The sequence below is a fragment of the Sus scrofa genome, chromosome 13 (assembly GCF_054392235.1).
Source record: "Sus scrofa isolate SSC_HxYL_T2T_F1_AM1 chromosome 13, Sscrofa_HxYL_maternal_Yorkshire_Landrace_v2.0, whole genome shotgun sequence".
Lineage (NCBI taxonomy): Eukaryota > Metazoa > Chordata > Mammalia > Artiodactyla > Suidae > Sus > Sus scrofa.
Window position 1 is genome coordinate 52,886,957 of NC_139395.1, and position 20,144 is coordinate 52,907,100.

General features: G+C 37.0%; 1 protein-coding gene across 50 annotated transcripts in view; it reads right to left on the reverse strand.

Annotated features, from left to right (window-relative positions):
• Nucleotides 1-20,144, reverse strand: part of ERC2 (ELKS/RAB6-interacting/CAST family member 2) — a 983,951-nt gene that overhangs the window by 665,582 nt on the left and 298,225 nt on the right. For 29 of the 50 annotated variants that reach the window (XR_014823359.1, XR_002337959.2, XR_014823361.1 and 26 more), the window contains one exon: nt 5,883-5,957. Coding sequence is in view for 17 of the 50 variants with exons in the window: in XM_021070729.2 (XP_020926388.1) it covers nt 5,883-5,957 (75 nt within the window). In the remaining 33 variants the exon portion in view is untranslated. Of the gene's footprint in view, nt 1-3,043; nt 3,086-5,882; nt 5,958-20,144 lie in introns of all 50 variants that reach the window. The other 21 variants (XR_014823352.1, XR_014823356.1, XR_002337955.2 and 18 more) reach the window with 1 other exon arrangement.

The window sequence follows — 20,144 nt, forward strand, 5'->3', positions numbered from 1 at the left end:
GGGTTAAGAATCTGACTGCAGCACCTCAGGTCACAGAAGAGGTGTGGGTTCAATCCCCAGATAAATGCAGTGCGTTAAAAGATCTGGCATTGTCACAGCTGCAGCATAAGTCTCAGGTGTAGCTTGGATTCAATCCCTGGCCTAGGAACTTCCACATGCCATGGGTATGGCCATTTGTGGGGGGAAAAAAAAAAAAAAAAAAACTTTTTTGGGAAAAAAATGTTTCTTTTTTTCCTTTTTTTTTTTTTTTAGTCTTCTTGCTCCTAAATGACAACTGTATATCATCCAGAGCCAGCATTTAACTTGACATTTTGCTTTTTCTGGCTATCACTTAAAACCCACATTTTTCCCCTTATTTAAGGAAAAGAGTTAAATGGAACAAGGGTTTTGGGGTTTTTTTAAGTTGAAATATAAGAAGATGAAGAAATTTCTCAGGAGAAAAATAAGTTAAAGGATAATTTCTGGCATCATAAGTGGATAGTGCACACCAAAAACACAGGGCTGTGCAAGTTTAAATGAATTATACTCCACAATGTTATAAAGGCCTCAGGGCAAAACTTAGAACTCAGGGGAAAAAAAAAAAAAAAACAGGGCATATGTTGGCTGTAGGGTAGGTATTTGGAGGACTAATAACATTTTCATGTAAAAAGGATGAATCTTGCCTTACAGAACAAAGTACAAATTGCACCTTTCCAAAAATATCAAATAGAACTCTCCAGGTCACATGAGCTACCTCAACCTGCTCTAAGATGCATATCTCAGTGCTTGATTTACAAAGTAACTGTGGAAAGGAAAACCAGTTCAACTTAAGGTCTGTCTCCAGTAAAAAGCAGACCAAAGTGGTAGAGAATGCGAGAACTTAGAAGAAGAAATCCATGTTCAAATCTCAGCTGCCAACCTACCATCTAAAGGACCTTGGGAAGGTTGGTCACCTTTTCTAAACCACTGCTTTCTCATCTCATCTGTGAAATGGAGCTAATTATGTCTACCCATGGGATATCCTGTGTCACATATCTTGCACCTGGCTCCTTTTGTGTGGTTATTGGTGTTCGCACTGTAGTTGCCACTGATGATGCAAGTAGTACTGTTGTTGTTATTGCTCTTATTCTTTCTTTTTAGTAGTAACAAAAGGACCTATGACATTTTTAACACTTAAAAGTCATCATAATGGCTTGACTAGAAAACTAGGTTTGACACCAATTTGCTATGAACATGTCTTCTTGGGAGAAGAAACAATTCTGAGTATAGTGCTTAGACTCAGGTAAGTAATAAACAACTCAAAAGACGGATGAAAAAAACTTAGGTAGGCCCCAGGCCCTGAAGCCAAAGAAAATATTTCAGCCACTTCATGCTATTCCTCGTAGATCCCAGGACTCAGATTAAATTCACATTGGCAAGTGAGACACATTCAATGGCCTAGGTTTGGATTTGAAGTCTCTCCCTCCCCAGCTATGTGACATTGGGAAAAATTACCAAGTAGTTCTTGCCTTCTCCATGTTCCGATGTACCCTAGCCATGCCTGGTGGAACCAAATTGGCTGAACTTGATCAAACACCAAGTAATCTCTTAAAGGAAAATTAACTCAACTACAAGTCAGTAACCCCCAATGCAGAAAAACAGTAGACATCTGTCTGAACACAAAGACAAGGCTTTGTGTTTAGTTTTAAAAACAAAAGATCAGCCTTACCTTAGCATCTAAACACAAAGTCATATTCTTTCATCAAGAACACATCTACAAGGCAGTAACTTGGTCAAGCTCGGTCCTGAACTGCTTTCTATTCAGTTTCCATAGAAAAGCTTAACAGGAACAAAAGTTACACAAGAAAAACCACTCATGACACACAAGAGCCATGGATGGTCATGTGATTAGAAACCTAAATGTTCATAACCCTCTCTTCATTTTTCACATATTCACATTATGCCTCTAGCTTCCTAATCCACTTTAGTTAACAAGTTCACAAGACCAAGTATGTTTTGTGCAACTTTTACTAAAAACCTTATGTCACTCATACATATTGCATTTGATAAATTCTGCTGAATTTAGTACCAGCATCAAGTTTCTTTTTATTTTTCCTTTCTGGCCATATTTGTAGCATATGTAAGTCTCAGTCCCAGGCCAGAGACTGAGTCCACGCCACATCTGAGACCTGTGCCACAGCAGTGACAACACTGGATCCTTAAACCACTGTGCCACAAGGGAACTTCCAAGTTTGTTTTTCTTGATAAATGAGTGTCATTTAATTTATTAAAAGCAAATGAGTATTAGGGAATTTTGTGCTTTTTCTTGCAGCCTCAGTTAAATTTGGAGTGAAGATTTATGTTCCATCTCAGTAATTATTATTATTCTAGGGTTGGTTTGTGTTTTTTGCATTTTTAAAAAATATAACTTCCTCCCTATCCCTTCCTTCTGTAATTATGAGAGTTACTTTAGCCATCTTGCTCAGATAAGCAGAAAGGGGCAGTCTAAAAACAGCTCACATGAAGAAAGCTGAAGTAAGAGTTGGAATGGGAGAAAATGGGATCTGTTAACATCTATTGATGCCCAGGATCAAGCTGTGCCTGAAGCAATACCCCTTTTTTTTTTTCCAGTTAAGTGAATCAATGCATTTCCTTTAGGCTTTAGCCATTTTTGAATTAGATTTTTCATTCACTTAAAAGTTCTAACAAAGAAAAAAATTTTTGAGATTATCTGAAAAGTACTGTAATTACTGTAATTCATTTTCTTTTGAAAAAGCAGCATAGAGCTTTATGAAAGAATCCAAGAAAGTACAACTTTTGAACATCATGTTTATGTCATGTCAAATTTATAATAAAAGTTAAAAACACATTCTTTCAAAGGAATTAACATTACAGAAAGAAAAAAGAAGGAAGAAGCCTTTTAACTAATTTTTACTGGCAGTTCTACATAAGAGCAGAAGAGAGCAGCTTAGTAAATAATCTTTAGACACAAAAGCAAGAAAAGGAGGAACACTGCAACATCTACAAGAAAACTCTAATTTTTCTAAAAAACACATCATGTTCTAATTGCAAACCTGCAACATACCTGCCAGATCAAATCAGGATCAAAATTAAAACTTGGAGCTTCCTGCAAGAAGATAAATCACAACTTCATTCACTTTACTTTCTTTTATTTTCATTCAGGTGACATTAGCCCCCCTGGCTCAAGTGGCTGGCAGTAGTTGAATGGCTGCAAGAGAACTGCCCCACTTTGTGTGGTGTGTGAAGATGGCCCTTCCCTACAGAGACTTTAAAAGTCCAGAGGAGTACATACAGATCTAGACCTACCAGACTGTGGTTCTAAAAGTGCTTTAATTTGGGCAAGATTTCACAGATTTTCACAACAAACACCTTTTTTGAGTTGTTGCAAAGCATATTTCTGGAGAAAATGAGAAGTCAGAATTTCACCCTCAGTTTCTCTAAGAAGCAAGGGATAGCTAAGTGGAGACAACTTCTAAATCCTTAATTCATGTCATCTCCCTGCAATGAAAGGTCCAACTTACTCTAATAAAGCTCCTATAAATTTTAGCTTTTGCCAAAGCCCTAGATGATACTGATGTTTACCCAAAGGTGTTTAAGTTAAATCACAACAGTATCTCCAGTTCTACCCACCAGGTTTAAGTGTCAGTTCTATTTGGTAGTCAACCCTAAGGCTTGTAAAATATGGATTTTGAATATTCTCTCCAATTTCACAGGGATGTAATGTACAAAAACAGAAGAGATCACAGCCTCTGTCACAACATACACACACAGCTGAGGAGATGACCCTCTACCAGCTGCCTCTATAACTCAATTTATGCATGTTGAGTATAGATGCTAATGGGACCAGACTTCCCAATTGACAAAACAGAAGGCAGTGCTTTGTAAATTAACAGGCATCCAAAAAACAATAGAAAAACTCCAGGCTCAGTTTCCTGACAAGCACATTAATTATCATTTGTCCTAAAAATGTGCTCTTCTGCAAATCAACATCACTGGCACCATTTGAGGGAAAAAAAAAAAAACCAAAAAAAAACACTCCAGAATCAATTTACTGATAACATATAGATATGAATTTGCCCCCTCATTATGTTTTATGCCTTCTCATATAGATAGCCTGAGTGTGATTATTTACTATTTTTATTTTCAAATTAAATATATGATGCTAGAAAGAGTAAGTGATAATCAAACAGATTTTCTACTTATAAAAGTCCCCAAAATTACCAAATGTCTTTGTATAGAGACCTTTACCAGGAAAATGTCCACTGCAGTGGCATAAATGTCATTCCTGGTTTTTCCAAAGATTTCTGGGACTCAATTTTTCTTTGTTTTTTTTTTAAGGATAATTTAGAAATCAATTTTATATATGTCCTCTTTTCTAACTGTGCTAGGAACTGGGGAGGTAGGTATGAAGGTCAGTGGAAGGAAGATTGAGGGACTCTGCAAATAAATAAAATTAAATCTTTAAAATCTCTGTCTTTTTTTTCTTTTTTCTTTTCTTTCCTTTTCTTTTTAAAGCTTTAGCCAAATTTCAAATTTGATTCCAGTGTCAAAGGAGGGTGAAATCTCAGTTATGAACCACTCCCACAAGTGTAGGATGGTAAGTTTCTTTTCAAAATAAGTTAGAATTTCACAAATTCAAAATGAATTGGTAAGCCAAAATTAGCAATTATTTTTTAACCTTAATGGCATTTGGTCTCCTTGATAATATTTTTTCAGTCAGTTTGCCACAAATGTATTTTAAGTGCCTTGAATCACGTAACTTTATTGAAGAGACAAAGTTTTAAAGCAAGTGTTCTACATTATATCTACAAAACTCCGCTTAGTTGAAGACATTGTAATTAAAAAAAAAAAAACCCAAGTCAGAATTGTATATACAGGAATTCAGTATCTCATATAAATTTCTTTTTCCCCAGGACTTGGGAATTTTTTGGCAGACAATTCAAAATCTTGTGCTCCAAGAAAGACAGAAAAATCATTACCCTATCTGAAAATTCAGAATTCTTTTGTAGGATGATGTTGACAGCAAACTGTCAAATGTTAAACTTGTGCGTGGAATAACCAGATTGCAAATATCAGTATAATTTTTTTCTTCATGGAACAACTTAAATCAAGAATTATTTATTATTAAGATAAGTACTTTACTATCTGCTTCCTTCTGGCAAAAACTGGAAGTAAAAAGACTTCAAATTTCTAGAAACTGACAAAGCAACTGGGTTTCATTTAGATTTGTTTCTTAATGGCTTGGTCATAATTATTTACTTCATTATTCTTTAAATGACTTAAATCCATCCAGAAAGATCCCTGCTTCTTTTAAATAGTGTTTCTCTATGCCTCCAAAACATATTCGAAATACCTTGTATTTCCTAAATTATTATTACTTCTAGACTGGGCTGGGAGAAAATACTAGAGTCCTAAAAGTATTAGTCTTTGCAAAGTAAATTTTGCTGATAGCAAAATTGTAATTTGTTAATGCCTCTATTGCATATAAAACAATTTCTCTTTGCCAAATTTTAGTTTCTCAAGGTGTCTTTTCATTATAACATGAGTGGGATTAGAAAAAAAATTATTCTAGCTTTAGAAGTTTACTTTTAAAGCACACATAAACCCTCACTTAGGATTGAAAGCGTTGGCCATGCTCTGGAAATGAACTCAGCTCCTTTCAGCCAAGGAATACTTGAGCCCTTTTTTCTTCTGTCCAGAAAAGCCATCCTAATTAAAGGGCCAATAAAATAAAAGCACACGAGAAGACAAAAAAAAGAAAGAAAGAAAATCAAGAAAAGCACTCACCAGGAGTGCCTAGAGAAAAACAAAGGGTTCATCTCACGTGTTTATGTTAGGCATCATCAAGTTTAGAACAAACTCCGGGGGAACAGCTGTATTTAAGAAATGTGAACAGCTCCTACCTTCATTTCAATGACAGTCTGGAGAGCCTTCGTCTTGGCTGGCTCCGGCTGAAGTTGGCTTCTTCGGTGTAATTCCTGGGGAGGAACACGATAGAAATAAGCCTGACGGTTCATCCTTCCGTTACACCATGACCTTTACACAGGTACCACACAGCCCACCAGGTCCAAGTTTGCTGTGTACAGACATAAACAAGCCACAGGTGCCTCTTCCCCCACTCTCTTTAGTATCCCTCCTGCCTGGAGCCTGCGCTCCGGTGAAAAGCTCCTGGCACATGCGCTATTTCTGAAACTTCCATCAATAATTAATGTCAACTGTGACAAAGCCAGAAAGTAATCATAGTCCAAATACTGTTCAACACTGGGGCTGTTGCCCAGCCATCAAATCATAATTTACTAAATTACATTACTCTGTGCTCTCAATACAAACACAGCAAGGAAACGGAGAAAAGAAAATGACTAACGTTGTTGCAAATCCACTGCACGCATGGCATTTTGCTACTGAAGCAGGTTTGAAATGAGCAATTTAAAACATTTTCAGTACAACTGTGTCACTTTTTGGAGTGAAGTGATCTGATGAAACCTTGTGAATCTCTTGCTTCCTAATTTATAGTTTCGGTGCTTGTTCAAAAATCACATCTGTGTGTGATATGTTTATGCATTCATGATACCAAGAAATTAAAAGTGGCACTAATATTAACAGCGTTAGAGAGGAGAAAAAAATTGTCAAAGCCAGATGCAGACCCAAGAACTTCTTTGGGTTAAAAGCAAACACATAATTACAATTTTAAGCTTCAAGGCTCAATTTTTGTATGCTTCTTCTCAAAAAAAAAAAAAAAAAAACCAGCCATCAAGATTTTGAAAGATTGTCTTGGCAGTAAAGATAAAGTTAATTCAGTTCATGCTTTGATTTCCTTAATGACAATTATCAACAGTTTTATAAAAGTAGTCAATGACAGGAGTAAACAAAAATGCTCATGCATGTCCAAACTGCTGATACAATTACTCACCTACAGAGTAAAGCTATTAAAACTTATTTGAATTCTTAGTCACTTTTGGATAGGTCTTTACATTCTAGGTCTTTACATTCCACTGGACCACAAACATTTAAAAAATGAAAAGAAAACCTTAGGTGTTAAAGTAGATGACCAACATAATTTCTGGCTTCATGCAAGCAAGACCATTAAAATTAAACCTATCTCCTCCACCACCATCTATTATCATCACCATTTCATTAAGATAGAACCTATTAATGTAAAAATTGTCAGAAGAACAGAATCACACAATTAAAGTCCTTTTCTAGATCTCTGAATTAATAAAAAAAAAAAAGCAACCTTTCACCCATATCGTTCTTATTTGCCTGGGGTCCAAGAATACTTGGTCATGGACTACAGTAGACAGTTCTAGGAACTAGCACTTGGGGAGTTACTGCTACAGTTCTGGATTGCAGCATATTTTCTCCTCAAAGTCATCACTGACACAAATCAGCAAACCTGTGCAAAACTACTTCTCGTCCTTCAATTTGAGAAGAACCAGAATTACTATTTCCTTATTATTCAAATGGTCTCAACATCAGAACATTTTTTCCCCCTAAAATATCTGTAGAAGGGATCAGGTCAAATATTACTGAACCCATGTTATAAATAGATTAAAATAAAGAGATCCAGGGAGTTCCCGTCGTGTCGCAGTGGTTAACGAATCCGACTAGGAACCATGAGGTTGCGGGTTCGGTCGCTGCCCTTGCTCAGTGGGTTAACGATCCGGCGTTGCCATGATCTGTGGTGTAGGTTGCAGACGCGGCTCGGATCCCGCGTTGCTGTGGCTCTGGCGTAGGCCGGTGGCTACAGCTCCGATTCAACCCCTAGCCTGGGAACCTCCATATGCCGCGGGAGCGGCCCAAGAAATAGCAACAACAACAAAGACAAAAAAGACAAAAAAAAAAAAAAAAAAAAAGAGAGATCCAGTGTCCTTTTGGAGGCCCTGTCTGCAATTATCTGGCACACCAGTTATTTTGGAGCTCTGTGGTGATAGCAGAGATTTTTCTGAAGAAATGTCCTTAAAAGTAGCTATCTTTTATTGAGCATCTACAATGTCCCCTGTCTCTTTCAAGCCTCAACAGTACCCTATCAAAAGTATGACCTTTGTGGTAAGTCCAATGGGTAGGCTCTGGTAAACATTTAATAACCAGCACCCACAACGGCCAACTTCAAACCACTTAAGTGGTGTCACGAATTCAGAGTTAGGAAGAGAGTTGCAACAGCACCCCCAACAAATGGTTTTTCTATCGTATGGACAAAATAGATGTAATAACTTTAAAATCATAGCTAATGGTAAAATTCAACAGAAACTAGGAAATTGTGAGTTTGGGATATAATTTTTTTTGGCCACACCTGCAGCATGTGAAAGTGCCCAGGCCAGGGATCAAACCAGAGCCACAGCCATTACAATGCCAACTCCTTAACCACTAGGACACCAGGGGACTCTAAGTTTTGGATATAACTTCTTTAATCATGAGTTTGTATATTTAATTTGCAATATTAGCTGTTAAAACAAGTTTGTGGTATTTGGCTTTCTTGGGCCAGTACAACCCAGTTTCCAGCACATCATTGAGTATATGACATAAGGACCTCAGCCTGGGGGAAAAAAAAAGAAAAGAAAAAGCTACTAAGCCTCAACTTTAGCCCTCCACATTACTTCCAAGGTTGTTGAAGTTCACTGGACCGATAAAATCTTACAGATGAGAAAACAGAAAGTAAGTCCCTTGTCAGAGTTGTGCCATAATAAGTGGTAGAAGAAACACATTTCACACGTCACCAATTCTGATACCATGGGGCACCAAAAGCATCTTAATGAAAAAGTTGAGAATGAAATTCATGATAATTTCATATCACAGCCAATCAAGTTCCAGAATAATCATAAAATAATTTGAGGGGAGAGGTTAGGCTTATATAAAACAAATAAAAATAATCACGAAGCAACTAAGTAACAGAACAAAAACAAAACCATAGGGTAAAGACATGTGCTGTTATAATTCGTGCCAAGCATGAAAACATTTTTAAGAGCAAACATGCAATAAGAAAGCTAAACTTGCAGCAATAGTTTTTCAAAAATGAAAACAGAGTTCTCTTTTTATAATTATACAAGTTCTATTATAATACACACCAACTCAAAATCCAGACTGGGTCCTTACCCTCTCTGTTACTCCTTTAAAAAGTAAAATAAAATCACCAATTACACAAAAATTGTAATTTTCTACCATAATTACATTATTCTTCAATCAATTATGACCTCACAGTTTCTGAGGATCACCTTAATTCTTAAGTTGTCAGGTAAGTGAAGATTATAAGCCACATACAGACTTTATGGATTGTCTGAAAGTCCCATCTCAAACATTATATCCATCTCTGAGGTTGAAGATCCTTAAAATGTTCACTCTGACCATGGCAGACAGGACCAGTTGCCCAACAATGATTACTGCTTCTCTTTACTAGCATAGAGCTATTGCCAGGAAGTATTACCATCACCACTCTTGTATTCAGATGAGGCATGTGACATACATTTCTGGCCAGTAGAATGTGGGTAAAAATGAGGAATTCAACTCCACAAAAATCTCCTACACTGTCCTCAACGTTCCCTCTTTTCCTGTCTGCTGATTAGAAATAAAGGACTCTAAGACCCAAGAAGATAGCAGAACCCCAAGATAAAAGGAACCTAAGTTCCTAAAATACCATGTGAAAAGGCTGCTGAACACCCCACATTGGATGGTGGTGAACATGAAAAATAAAACTACTATTAAGTTCACCTTATGTTTTTAGGCTTTATCTACAAGGATTCCAACTCTCTCTGCTTCAGCTACTGCTATGGCTGGAAGGGAAAATAATGCCTAATTAGTCCCGTAGTGTTTGTTACTTTTGAACTACAAAAATGATTTCAGCGTTTGAATGCTTGCCAAATTTTTCTAAAGAGAATAAGATCAGTTGATTGCAGTGTGCTCCAACTACCCCTAACCATCTGAAAGATGTACCCATTATCCATTGATCTTAAATAACTAAAGAATTTCCCCTGGAGCATCTGGTACAGGGATGAAGGAGTATAAGATTAATTATACTCTGGAAGTTTTAAAATGACAGTATTAAAAACCATCAAGCTCAGTGGTTCTTACACTTTTCTAGGTCATTGATTCCTGTAAGAATCAGATAGAAGGTATGGATTATCTCCAGAAATGGACACAAAAGCATACACAAACAAAATGGTGTATCCTTTCAGCTGGTTCTTAGGGCCTGGTGCAGCACCCAAGAAGTTCATCTTTGAATCAGACCACAGGCTAAATAAAAACCACTTTTTAAGATCAAAGAGTATTGTATAGGAAGTAAGGAGTCAGGACCTTGCAGTGCCAGTCTGAGACCTTGGGCATGCCCCTTCCCCACTCTGATCTGTAAAAGAAGAAGCTTCATAAGTGAGTGTTTAATGGCCCTTCCAGTTCTGAGAACACCAAGATTTTTAATAGGCAACTGATTCTGAAAAGCTAATCCCTGGTTGATACTTCTAATCAACCCATTCTCAGCTTAAAAACAGAAAAAAGAAGAAAATTGGATACCTCACTGTGACACATACCGAGGTTATGCATTTTTATGTAATTCAATGACTAGGTTGGCCTTAGTTGGTCTAAAACCACCAGCTCCTCCAAGTGATCAACAGGGAAATATACCAAGACACCAGAATTTTGAGCATGAAATCTCAAGTGGTTCATCAGGATGACATTTTTGGCAGTTAATGAGAATTTAAAGTCTAATGAGCTAATCTAGATGGACACTGGCATCCAAGATGAGCCTGACAGAATAATGTGCGTACATACCTATATGTAATAGGCAGACGTTTCTTCCTTAGACAAAAAAAATTTCAAAACTTAACTTCTATCCTAAGTTAATTTACCATTTTTATCTGGCCTTTCTGCCTTGCTGTTCTGACAATCTATGGCTGTGTAAAAAAAAAAATCACCCCAAATTTAGTCATGTCCAACCACCACATTTCATTATGTGAATTTTGGGTCAGGAATTCATAAATGCTAAAGTTAGTGATGCTTGTTTCTAAAGCACCTTATCAGGGGGCTAGAACATTTGGAGCTGGTAGATTCACTTCCAAATGGCTTATTCATCCATATGTCGGGCAGCATGGCTGGAAAATAAGTTGAAGCCTGGGTTCAGCTGAAATTATCAATTTGAGCAACTATATATGGCCTTTCCTTGTGCCTTGGGCTTCCTCACAGCATGTCAGCCTCAAGGTACTCCAACTTCTTACACTGAGCTATAAAGATTCCAAGAGCAAGTGTTCCAGCAAATAAGCCAGAGACTGCATGGCCTTTTATTACCTAACCTCAGAAGTCCCAAAGCAACACCTGCGCAATGCTATGTTGTTTGAAGCAGTCACAAGCCAGGGAAGAGTGCCAAAGATTTTGAAGCCATATTTTTTAATTGCCACTTTTAAGCAACAAAACCAAATGGAGAAACCAAGAGGAAAGTAACACTGTATCTCAATATTAACTCATATTGGTCTTCAGATAGGGCAGATTCATATATTCAAAAAATAATTTGATGCAAGGGATAAAGGAAATATAGCAGTAAACTAAGCAAACAAAAATCCCAGCATTCATGGGTTTTTTAGTTCCAAATTTCAGTGGGACAGAGGCAAAAGAAAAATTAAAAAGGAGACCAAATCAGTAAGTGCTATAAAGTAAATTAAGTCCTGATGGTGGAACAGGACATTTGAGAATGGGGAACTCATAGCCATTTTAAATAGGGTGACTAGGGAAAGCTTCAGGGAAAGGTGACATTTGAACAAAGATCTCAAGGAAATGAGGGAACTAATTGTGCAGATTTTGCAGCCAGGGGTAATAGCAAATGTTTACATACCTGACTACAGCTACATAAAGGATGGGGAAAGTAGTAGGTCAGAGAAGTCCAGGGATGGGGAATGATGGGAGGGTGGATAAACAGTTGAAGTCCATTACATAGATACTGGTTATACTATGAGAAAAATGGGGTGCCCTTGGAAGTTTTTGAGCAAAGGTAAACCATGATATGACTATAATAAATGATCTAAAATGATTACAGCAGCTGCTGGACTGAAGTATGGTTTTTGGATTGAGGAGGGAGCTAAGAGAAAGAACATAAAAATTAATACAAAGAAGCTAGAATAACTCCAGCAAGGGATAACAGAACCTGGACCAGGGTGACAGAGTGGAGGCAATGGAAAGGAACAGAGTTTGGTTGTCTTTTCAAAGTGAAGCTCACCTAATTTCTTGAAAAATTGCCTGGGAAAATGGAAAGAAACAAGTAATTGATAGCATCAAGGCTTTTATTTTCTTTTTTCTATTTTATTAATATTTCCTTACATTTTTTAAATTGTTATTCCAATACAATTTTTTTTCTTTTTTTAATAGCTATTTTCCCAATACAATTTTTTTTCTATTGTACAGCATGGTGACTCAGTTACATATACATGTACACATTCTATTTTCACACATTGTCATGCTCAATCATAAGTGACTAGACATAGTTCCCATTGCTACATAGTAGGATCTCAGCGCTAATCCATTCCAAAAGCAGTAGTTTGTATCTATTAACCCAAAGTTCCCCAACCACCCCACTCCCTCCCCCTCCCCCTTGGCAACCACAAGTCTGTTCTCCAAGTCCATGAGTTTCTTTTCTATGGAAAGGTTCATTTGTGCCTTATATTAGATTCCAGATATAAGTGATATCATATGGTATTTTTCTTTCTCTTTCTGACTTACTTCACTCAGTATAAGAGTCTCTAGTTCCATCTATGTGGCTGCAAATGGCATTATTTCATTCTTTTTTTATGGCTGAGTAGCATTCCATTGTGTATATATACCACATCTTCCTAATCCAATCATCTGTCAATGAACATTTGGGTTGTTTCCACGTCTTGGCTATTGTGAATAGAGCTGCAATGAACATGCAGGTGCATGTGTCTTTTTCAAGGAAAGTTTTGTTCAGATATACGCACAAGAGTAGGACTGGTGGATCACATAGTAGTTCTATGTATAGATTTCTAAGGTATCTCTATACTGTTCCCCATAGTGGCTGTGCCAGCTTATATTCCCACCAACAGTGCAGGAGGGTTCCCTTTTCTCCACACCCCCTCCAACATTTGTTATTTGTGAACTCACTAATGATGGCCATTCCGACTGGTGTGAGGTGGTATCTCATGGTAGTTTTGATATGCATTTCTCTAATAATCAGTGATGCTGAGCATTTTTTCATGTGCCTGTTGGCCATATGTGTATCTTCCTTGGAAAAATGTCTATTCAGGTCTTTTACCCATCTTTCAATTGGGTTCTTGGGTTTTTTTACTGTTGAGTTATATAAGTTGCTTGTATATTCTAGAGATTAAGCCCTTGTCAGTTGCATCAGTTGAAACCATATTCTCTGATTCTATAAGTTGTCCTTTTTTTTTCTTTTTGGTTTCCTTTGCTGTGCAAAAGCTTGTCAGTTTGATTAGGTCCCATGGGTTTATTGTTCTTAGTTCGGTTGCTTTAGGAGACTGACCTGAGAAAATATTCATAAGGTTGATGTCAGAGAATGTTTTGCCTATGTTCTCTTCTAGGAGTTTGATGGTGTCTTGTCTTAATGATTACATCTTTAAGCCATTTTGAATTTATTTTCGTGCATGGTGTGAGGGTGTGTTCTAGTTCCATTGACCTGCATGCAGCTGTCCAGGTTTCCCAGCAATACTTGCTGAAAAGACTGTTTTTTCCCCATTTTATGTTCTTGCCTCCTTCGTCAAAGATTAATTGACCATAGGTGTCTGGGTTTATTTCTGGGTTCTCTATGCTGTTCCATTGGTCTGTATGTCTGTTTTTATACCAGTACCACACTGTCTTGATGGCTGTGGCTTTGTAATATTGCCTGAAGTCTGGGAGAGTTATGCTTCCTGCTTGGTTTTTGTTCTTTTGTAGTTCCATGTAAATTTTGGATTGTTTGTTCTAGTTTTGTGAAAAATGTCATGGGTAATTTGATAGGGATTGCATTGAATCTGTAGATTGCTTTGAGTAATATGGCTATTTTTACAATATTAATTTTTCCAACCCAGGAGCATGGAATATCTTTTTTCTTTACATATTCTTTATTTTCCTTGATTAATGTTTTATAGTTCTCAGCACATAAGTCCTATACCTCCTTTGTCAGGTGTATTCCCAGGTATTTGATTTTGGGAGTGTGCAATTTTAAAAGGTATTATATTTTTGTATTCCTTTTCTAATATTTCATTGTTAGTGTATAGAAATGTGACTGATTTCTGAATGTTAATCTTATATCCTGCTACTTTGCTGAATTTTTGATCAGTTCAAGGTGACAAACCTCTGGCTAGACTCACCAGGAAAAGAATAGAAAAAACCCAAATAAACAAAATAAGAAATGAAAAAGGAAAAGTTACAGCAGATACTAGAGAAATACAAAAAACCATGAGAAAATCCTATGAACAATTATATTCCAACCAACTTGACAACCTAGAAGAAATGGACACCTTTCTAGAGACTTACAGCCTGCCAAAACTGAGTCAAGAAGAAATAGATCACCTGAACAGAATGATCACTAGAAATGAAATTAAATATGTCATAAAAACATTTCCTACAAATAAAAGTCCAGGACCAGACAGCTTCACAGGTGAATTCTACAAACATACAAAGGGAACTTATACCCATCCCCCTTAAACTTTTTCAAAAGGTTGAAGAAGAAGGAACACTCCCTAAGACATTCTACAACGCCACCATCACTCTAATTCCAAAACCAGACAAAGATACCACCAAAAAAGAAACCAATAGGCCCATACCTTTGATGAATATAGACGCAAAAATCCTCAAAAAAATTTAGCCAACCGAATACAACAACATATCAAAAAGATCATACACCACGACCAGGTGGGATTCATCCCAGGTGCACAAGGATGGTTCAACATACACAAATCAATCAATGTCATACACCACATTAACAAAAGAAAATCAAAAAACCACATGATCATCTCAATAGATGCAGAGAAAGCATCTGACAAAGTCCAACATCCATTCATGATCAAAACTCTTACCAAAGTGGGTATAGAGGGAACATACCTTAACATAATCAAAGCCATTTAGGACAAACCCACAGCAAATGTAATACTCAATGGAGAAAAGCAGAAAGCCTTTCCACTAAAATCTGGAACAAGACAAGGATGCCCACTCTCATCACTGTTATTCAACATAGTACTGGAAGTCCTAGCCACATCAGTCAGACAAACAAAAGAAATAAAAGGCATCCAAATAAGAGGAGAAGAGGTAAAACTATCACTGTATGCAGATGACATGATACTATATATAGAAAACCCTAAGGACTCAACCCAAAAAGTTCTTGAACTGATCAGCAAATTCAGCAATGTTAATCTCAGGATATGAGATTAACATTCATAAATCAGTTGCATTTCTATATACTAACAAGGCTTTTAGCCTGAACAATAAGAAGAAAGGAGGTGGAATACCAAAATAAGGAAGACTGAGGAGGAGAAATGGGAGTTATGAGAATCAAGAGTTTGGTTTTGTGTATGTTAAGTTTGAGATGCTATTAGACATTCAAGTGGAGATGTTCAGCAGGCAGTTAGATTTGAGGGGAGAAGTAAAAGCTATAATTACAAATTTGAAATCCACAAATAGATAGTACTTAAAGCAATAAGCCTATATAAAATCAACTATGGACCAAGAATAGAGAGGAGAGATAAAAGGACTGAGCCCAAGGGCAATTCAACATTAAGGGGTCTGAAAAGTGCAGAGGAAGCAGCAAAGAAAACTGAAAAGAAAAATCCGGAGAGGTGGGAAGAAAACCAAGAGTGTAAGATTCTGAAAGTCAAGTGAAGAAAGTGAGCTCAGGATGCAGAAAAGACAATCTTAGCTATTGCTGCTGCATGGTTAATAGGATGAAGTCAGAGGACTGACCACAAGACTCAGCAACATACAGGTCATTAATAATCTCCACTAGAGCAGTTTTGGTGGATGGTGTGAGTGAAAGTTTGACAGGAATATGCTATGGGAGAATTAATAAAGGGAAATTAAACCTAGACTACTGTGTTTGCATAGGGTACTCTTTACTGATCATTTATTTCATCAAACTCTATTTCAGATCTGTACACCATGTTCATAACAGCATTATCAGAATAGCCAAAAGGTGGGAGCAAGTGAAATATCCATCAGCAGATGGATGAATAAGCAAATGTGATATATACATACAATGTATGACTTGGCCTTAAAAGGAAGGAAATTTTGGGGAGCTCCCTGGTGGTCTAGTGGATAGGACTCTGTGCTTCCACTGCTTCAGCCTGGGTTCAATCCCTGGCCTAGGAATTGAGATCCCACAACAACCTGCTGCATGCCGGGACCATAAAAAAAAAAAAAAAAAAAAAAAAGGAAATTCTAACACTTGCTGCTACAACACGGAGGAAATTTGAAGACATTATGTTTAGTGAAATAAAGCGGTCATGAAAAGATAAATAATGTATAATCTCATTTATACGAGGCAACTTGAGTAGACAAACTCATAGAAACAGAAAGTAGAATGATTAGTCCAGGGACTAAGGATGGGAGGAAATGGAGAGTTGTTTAATGGGTACTGAGTTTCAATTTCTGCACAATCAAACATTTCTTGAGATTGATTTCATAACAACATGAATATACTTAACACTACTGAACTGTATCTATAAGAATGGTTAAGGTGGTAAATTTTATGTTGTATACACTTTACCATAATTTTTTAAAATGTTAAAAACCATAAACTTAACAAACTACTGAGTCCCACAAACTTTGGATTTTCCCCTCTTCTAAAGAGAAACCATAATTTAAAGAAGGTATCTAGGAGTTTCCATTGTAGTGCCGTGATTAACAAATCCAACTAGGAACCATGAGGTTGCGGGTTTGATCCCTGCCCTTGCTCAGTGGGTTAAGGATCCGGTGTTGCCGTGAGCTGTGGTGTAGGGTGCAGACATGGCTTGGATCCCACGTTGCTGTGGCTGTGGTGTAGGCCGGCAGCTACAGCTCTGATTAGACCCTTAGCCTGGGAACCTCCGTATTCTGCAACCCTAGCAAAGGCAAAAAGACAAAAAAAAAAAGCTGTCCATATTTCTCATGCAAAGTCTGTGCTTTTATTACATATGCCTCATAAATAGTAAAATCTAACAATAGAATGCATTGTTTTTCCGTTTCACAATGCCAGATGTCCATATTGCACAAAGCTTTTGCATTCGATTTTTACCTCAACAATATGTGCATTTTTAGAATGTATATGTGTAAATAAGTGTTTCCTATTTTTTTTTCCATTACAATTTTTCAGTAAACCTCCTAGTACATGAAAGAAAAAACTATGGTGTTGGTACCTTTATACTCTTAAATGTGCTATAATTCTGTTCTTTCTGAAACATTGTTTCTTCTGCTTGGAATAATCCTCTACCCTTTTCAATTCTTTTTATCTGTAGGGGTCAGCAAACTATAGCACACAGGTCAAATCCAGCCCACCATTTGTTTCAGTAAATAAAGTTTTACTGAAACACTACTATAGGAGTTCCCATTGTGGCTCAGTGGTTAACAAATCCGACTAGAAACCATGAGGTTGCAAATTCGATCCCTGGCCTTGCTCAGTGGGTTAAGGATCCAGCATTGCTGCCGTGAGCTGTGGCGTAGGTCGCAGATGCAGCTCAGATCTGGCGTTGCTGTGGCTCTGGCATAGGCCAGTGGCTACAGCTCCGATTAGACCCCTAGCCTGGGAACCTCCATATGCTGCAGGAGTGGCACTTGAAAAGGCAAAAAGACAAAAAAAGAAATACTACTATATCCATTCATTTATATATTGTGTATGTATGGCTACTTTCAGATGGTTTCATTTCATTGCAGAATTGAGTAGTTATAAGAGACACAACCTGGCCTCACAAAGCTAGAAATATTTATTATCCAGCCTTTTACAGATTGTCAACTCCTGATCTAGAATACCAACAATAATCATTCTAGTCACTTCAGAAAAAAAATACACCAATTCCTCATATGGTAGTTTTAAATATGTCCACAAACTTCTGATATTCCCTGTATGAGATGAAGTCTAAATATCTTCCCCTTGGCTGTGGACTGAACTTTATAACTCAGTTCTAACAAAGAGATTACCATAGAAGAGCCATGTGTGACTTCTGAGGCTTGGTCATAAAAAACATTACAGCTTCTTTCTTGCTCACATTCTTATATCACTTGCTCTGGGGGAACCAGCTGCCACATCATGAGGACATTCAAGCTGCCCTATGGAAAAGCCCATGTGGTGAGAAACTGAGGCCTCCTGCCAAGAGTCACAGGAATAAGCTATCACAGAGGCATATCATCTAGTCTCAGTGAGAGCCTTCAGGTGCCTGCAGGCCGACCCAAAAGTTTGACTGCAACCTTCTAAAGAACTCCAGGACAGAACCACTGAATAAGTGACTTCCACATTCCTGACCCATAGAATTTGTGTGATAATAGGTATTTGCTGTTTTAAGCCACTAAGCATTTAGAATAATGTGTTATAAAACCATAGATTACAAATACGTCACAGAAAGGCCACTACCCGATGCTCCAGACTAGACTATATCCTTCACCTTCATTTACACTCTCATGGCACTTTCCTTTATATCATTGAACATGGCTGTAATTTTATACTAATTTTTAAAATGAATAGATTCCTATTTGTATTCACCATTGAGTGGTAAACTCCATGAGCCTAGGGACTCTGTGTGACCACTGTATTCCCAATAACTAACAGTGCCTGCCAAGAATAAGTGTTCAATTAATACTGACAGACATTGAATGAAACAATACAAATGACATTATACTTATAAGTGTGGTGGTTCTATAAAACCTTTTGACCAAAAGGAGTATGATATGAAGGATGGTAATAGCTAATAGTTACTTATACATTGTTACATGCTAAGCACTCTTCCAAGCACTTTATAAATATTAACTTGTTTAATCCTCACAATAATCTCTTTAGATAGGTACTATTATTACACTATTTTTCACTCCAAGAAATGGAAGCAAAGAGAAGTCAGTGACTTACCCAATCTACTGAATTGGGATTTATGGGATTTATGCCAGAAAGTCTGATTCCAGGGTCTCTGCTTCTAACCATCACGCTATACTGCCCATGTTTCACCACTTGGCTTTGATTTCATATTTGAAGTTAACACCTACATCTCCATTAGCTTCTTTCATTGTAGCACCTCCCTAATTCTCCTTTGATTTAACCTTCTATTTCTCACTATTTTCTTGAGTACTTGAAACTTAGCCTCAGTAACAGCTGTCTGACTGATATACATTTAGATATTACAACAAATGGCAAACACGGTTAGGTACACAGAAGTGGAATAAAAAACAATTATTTTCAAATATTAACATCATTCTCAATGTTTGACAGATAAAGCACTAAAAATAATTACATAAAAATTTAAGTGATATGACTAGTAAGATTGAATTAATACACAATTACTCTAAACTTTGGATCCCACAGACCCAAGATTTCGTGGAATATTTAAACAGACTGATCACATATCAGACCACCACAAAAAATCTCAAACAGATTCCAAAAGACAGAAGTGATATAGGACACACTCTGTGACCACATATGATAAAAAAAAAAAAAAGTTAGTAACAAAAGTTAAAAATGAAACATCACTATTTGGAAAGTAAAGCTTTTAAAATTTCTAAAATTAACCTGCTATAATTAAAGAGATCCTGTCAACTCCATCTACAAGAAGTATGACCTTAGGCAAGTTCCTGAACTTCTTCTGATCCTAAAGATGGTGAAGTTGAGCTACATTAAACATGTGCAGTTCTTGGCTGGGCTGGCATTCATTACACTCTCAATCAATGGAACACATCCTTATTTTCGTCATTGCTCTTAAACGGTTATTAGTGCTCCTGAAAGCATATTAGAGAATACAGCCTGGAAGAATGCCTTCCCTGCCCACTTGTTTTGTAATTCGATACTGGCTATCACTGCCACTGAGTCTGCCTGAATAACTCAAGAAATACTGAAGGGCCACTATGTGCCAGGTAAAACACAACTACTATGAATAATAAGCTACAAGGATATGTTTTACTGCACAGGGAATACAGCCAAATTTTATAATACTTATAAATGAAGTATAACTTTTAAAAATTGTCAATCACTATGTTGTATACCTTAAACTTACATAATACTGTAAAGCAAATGT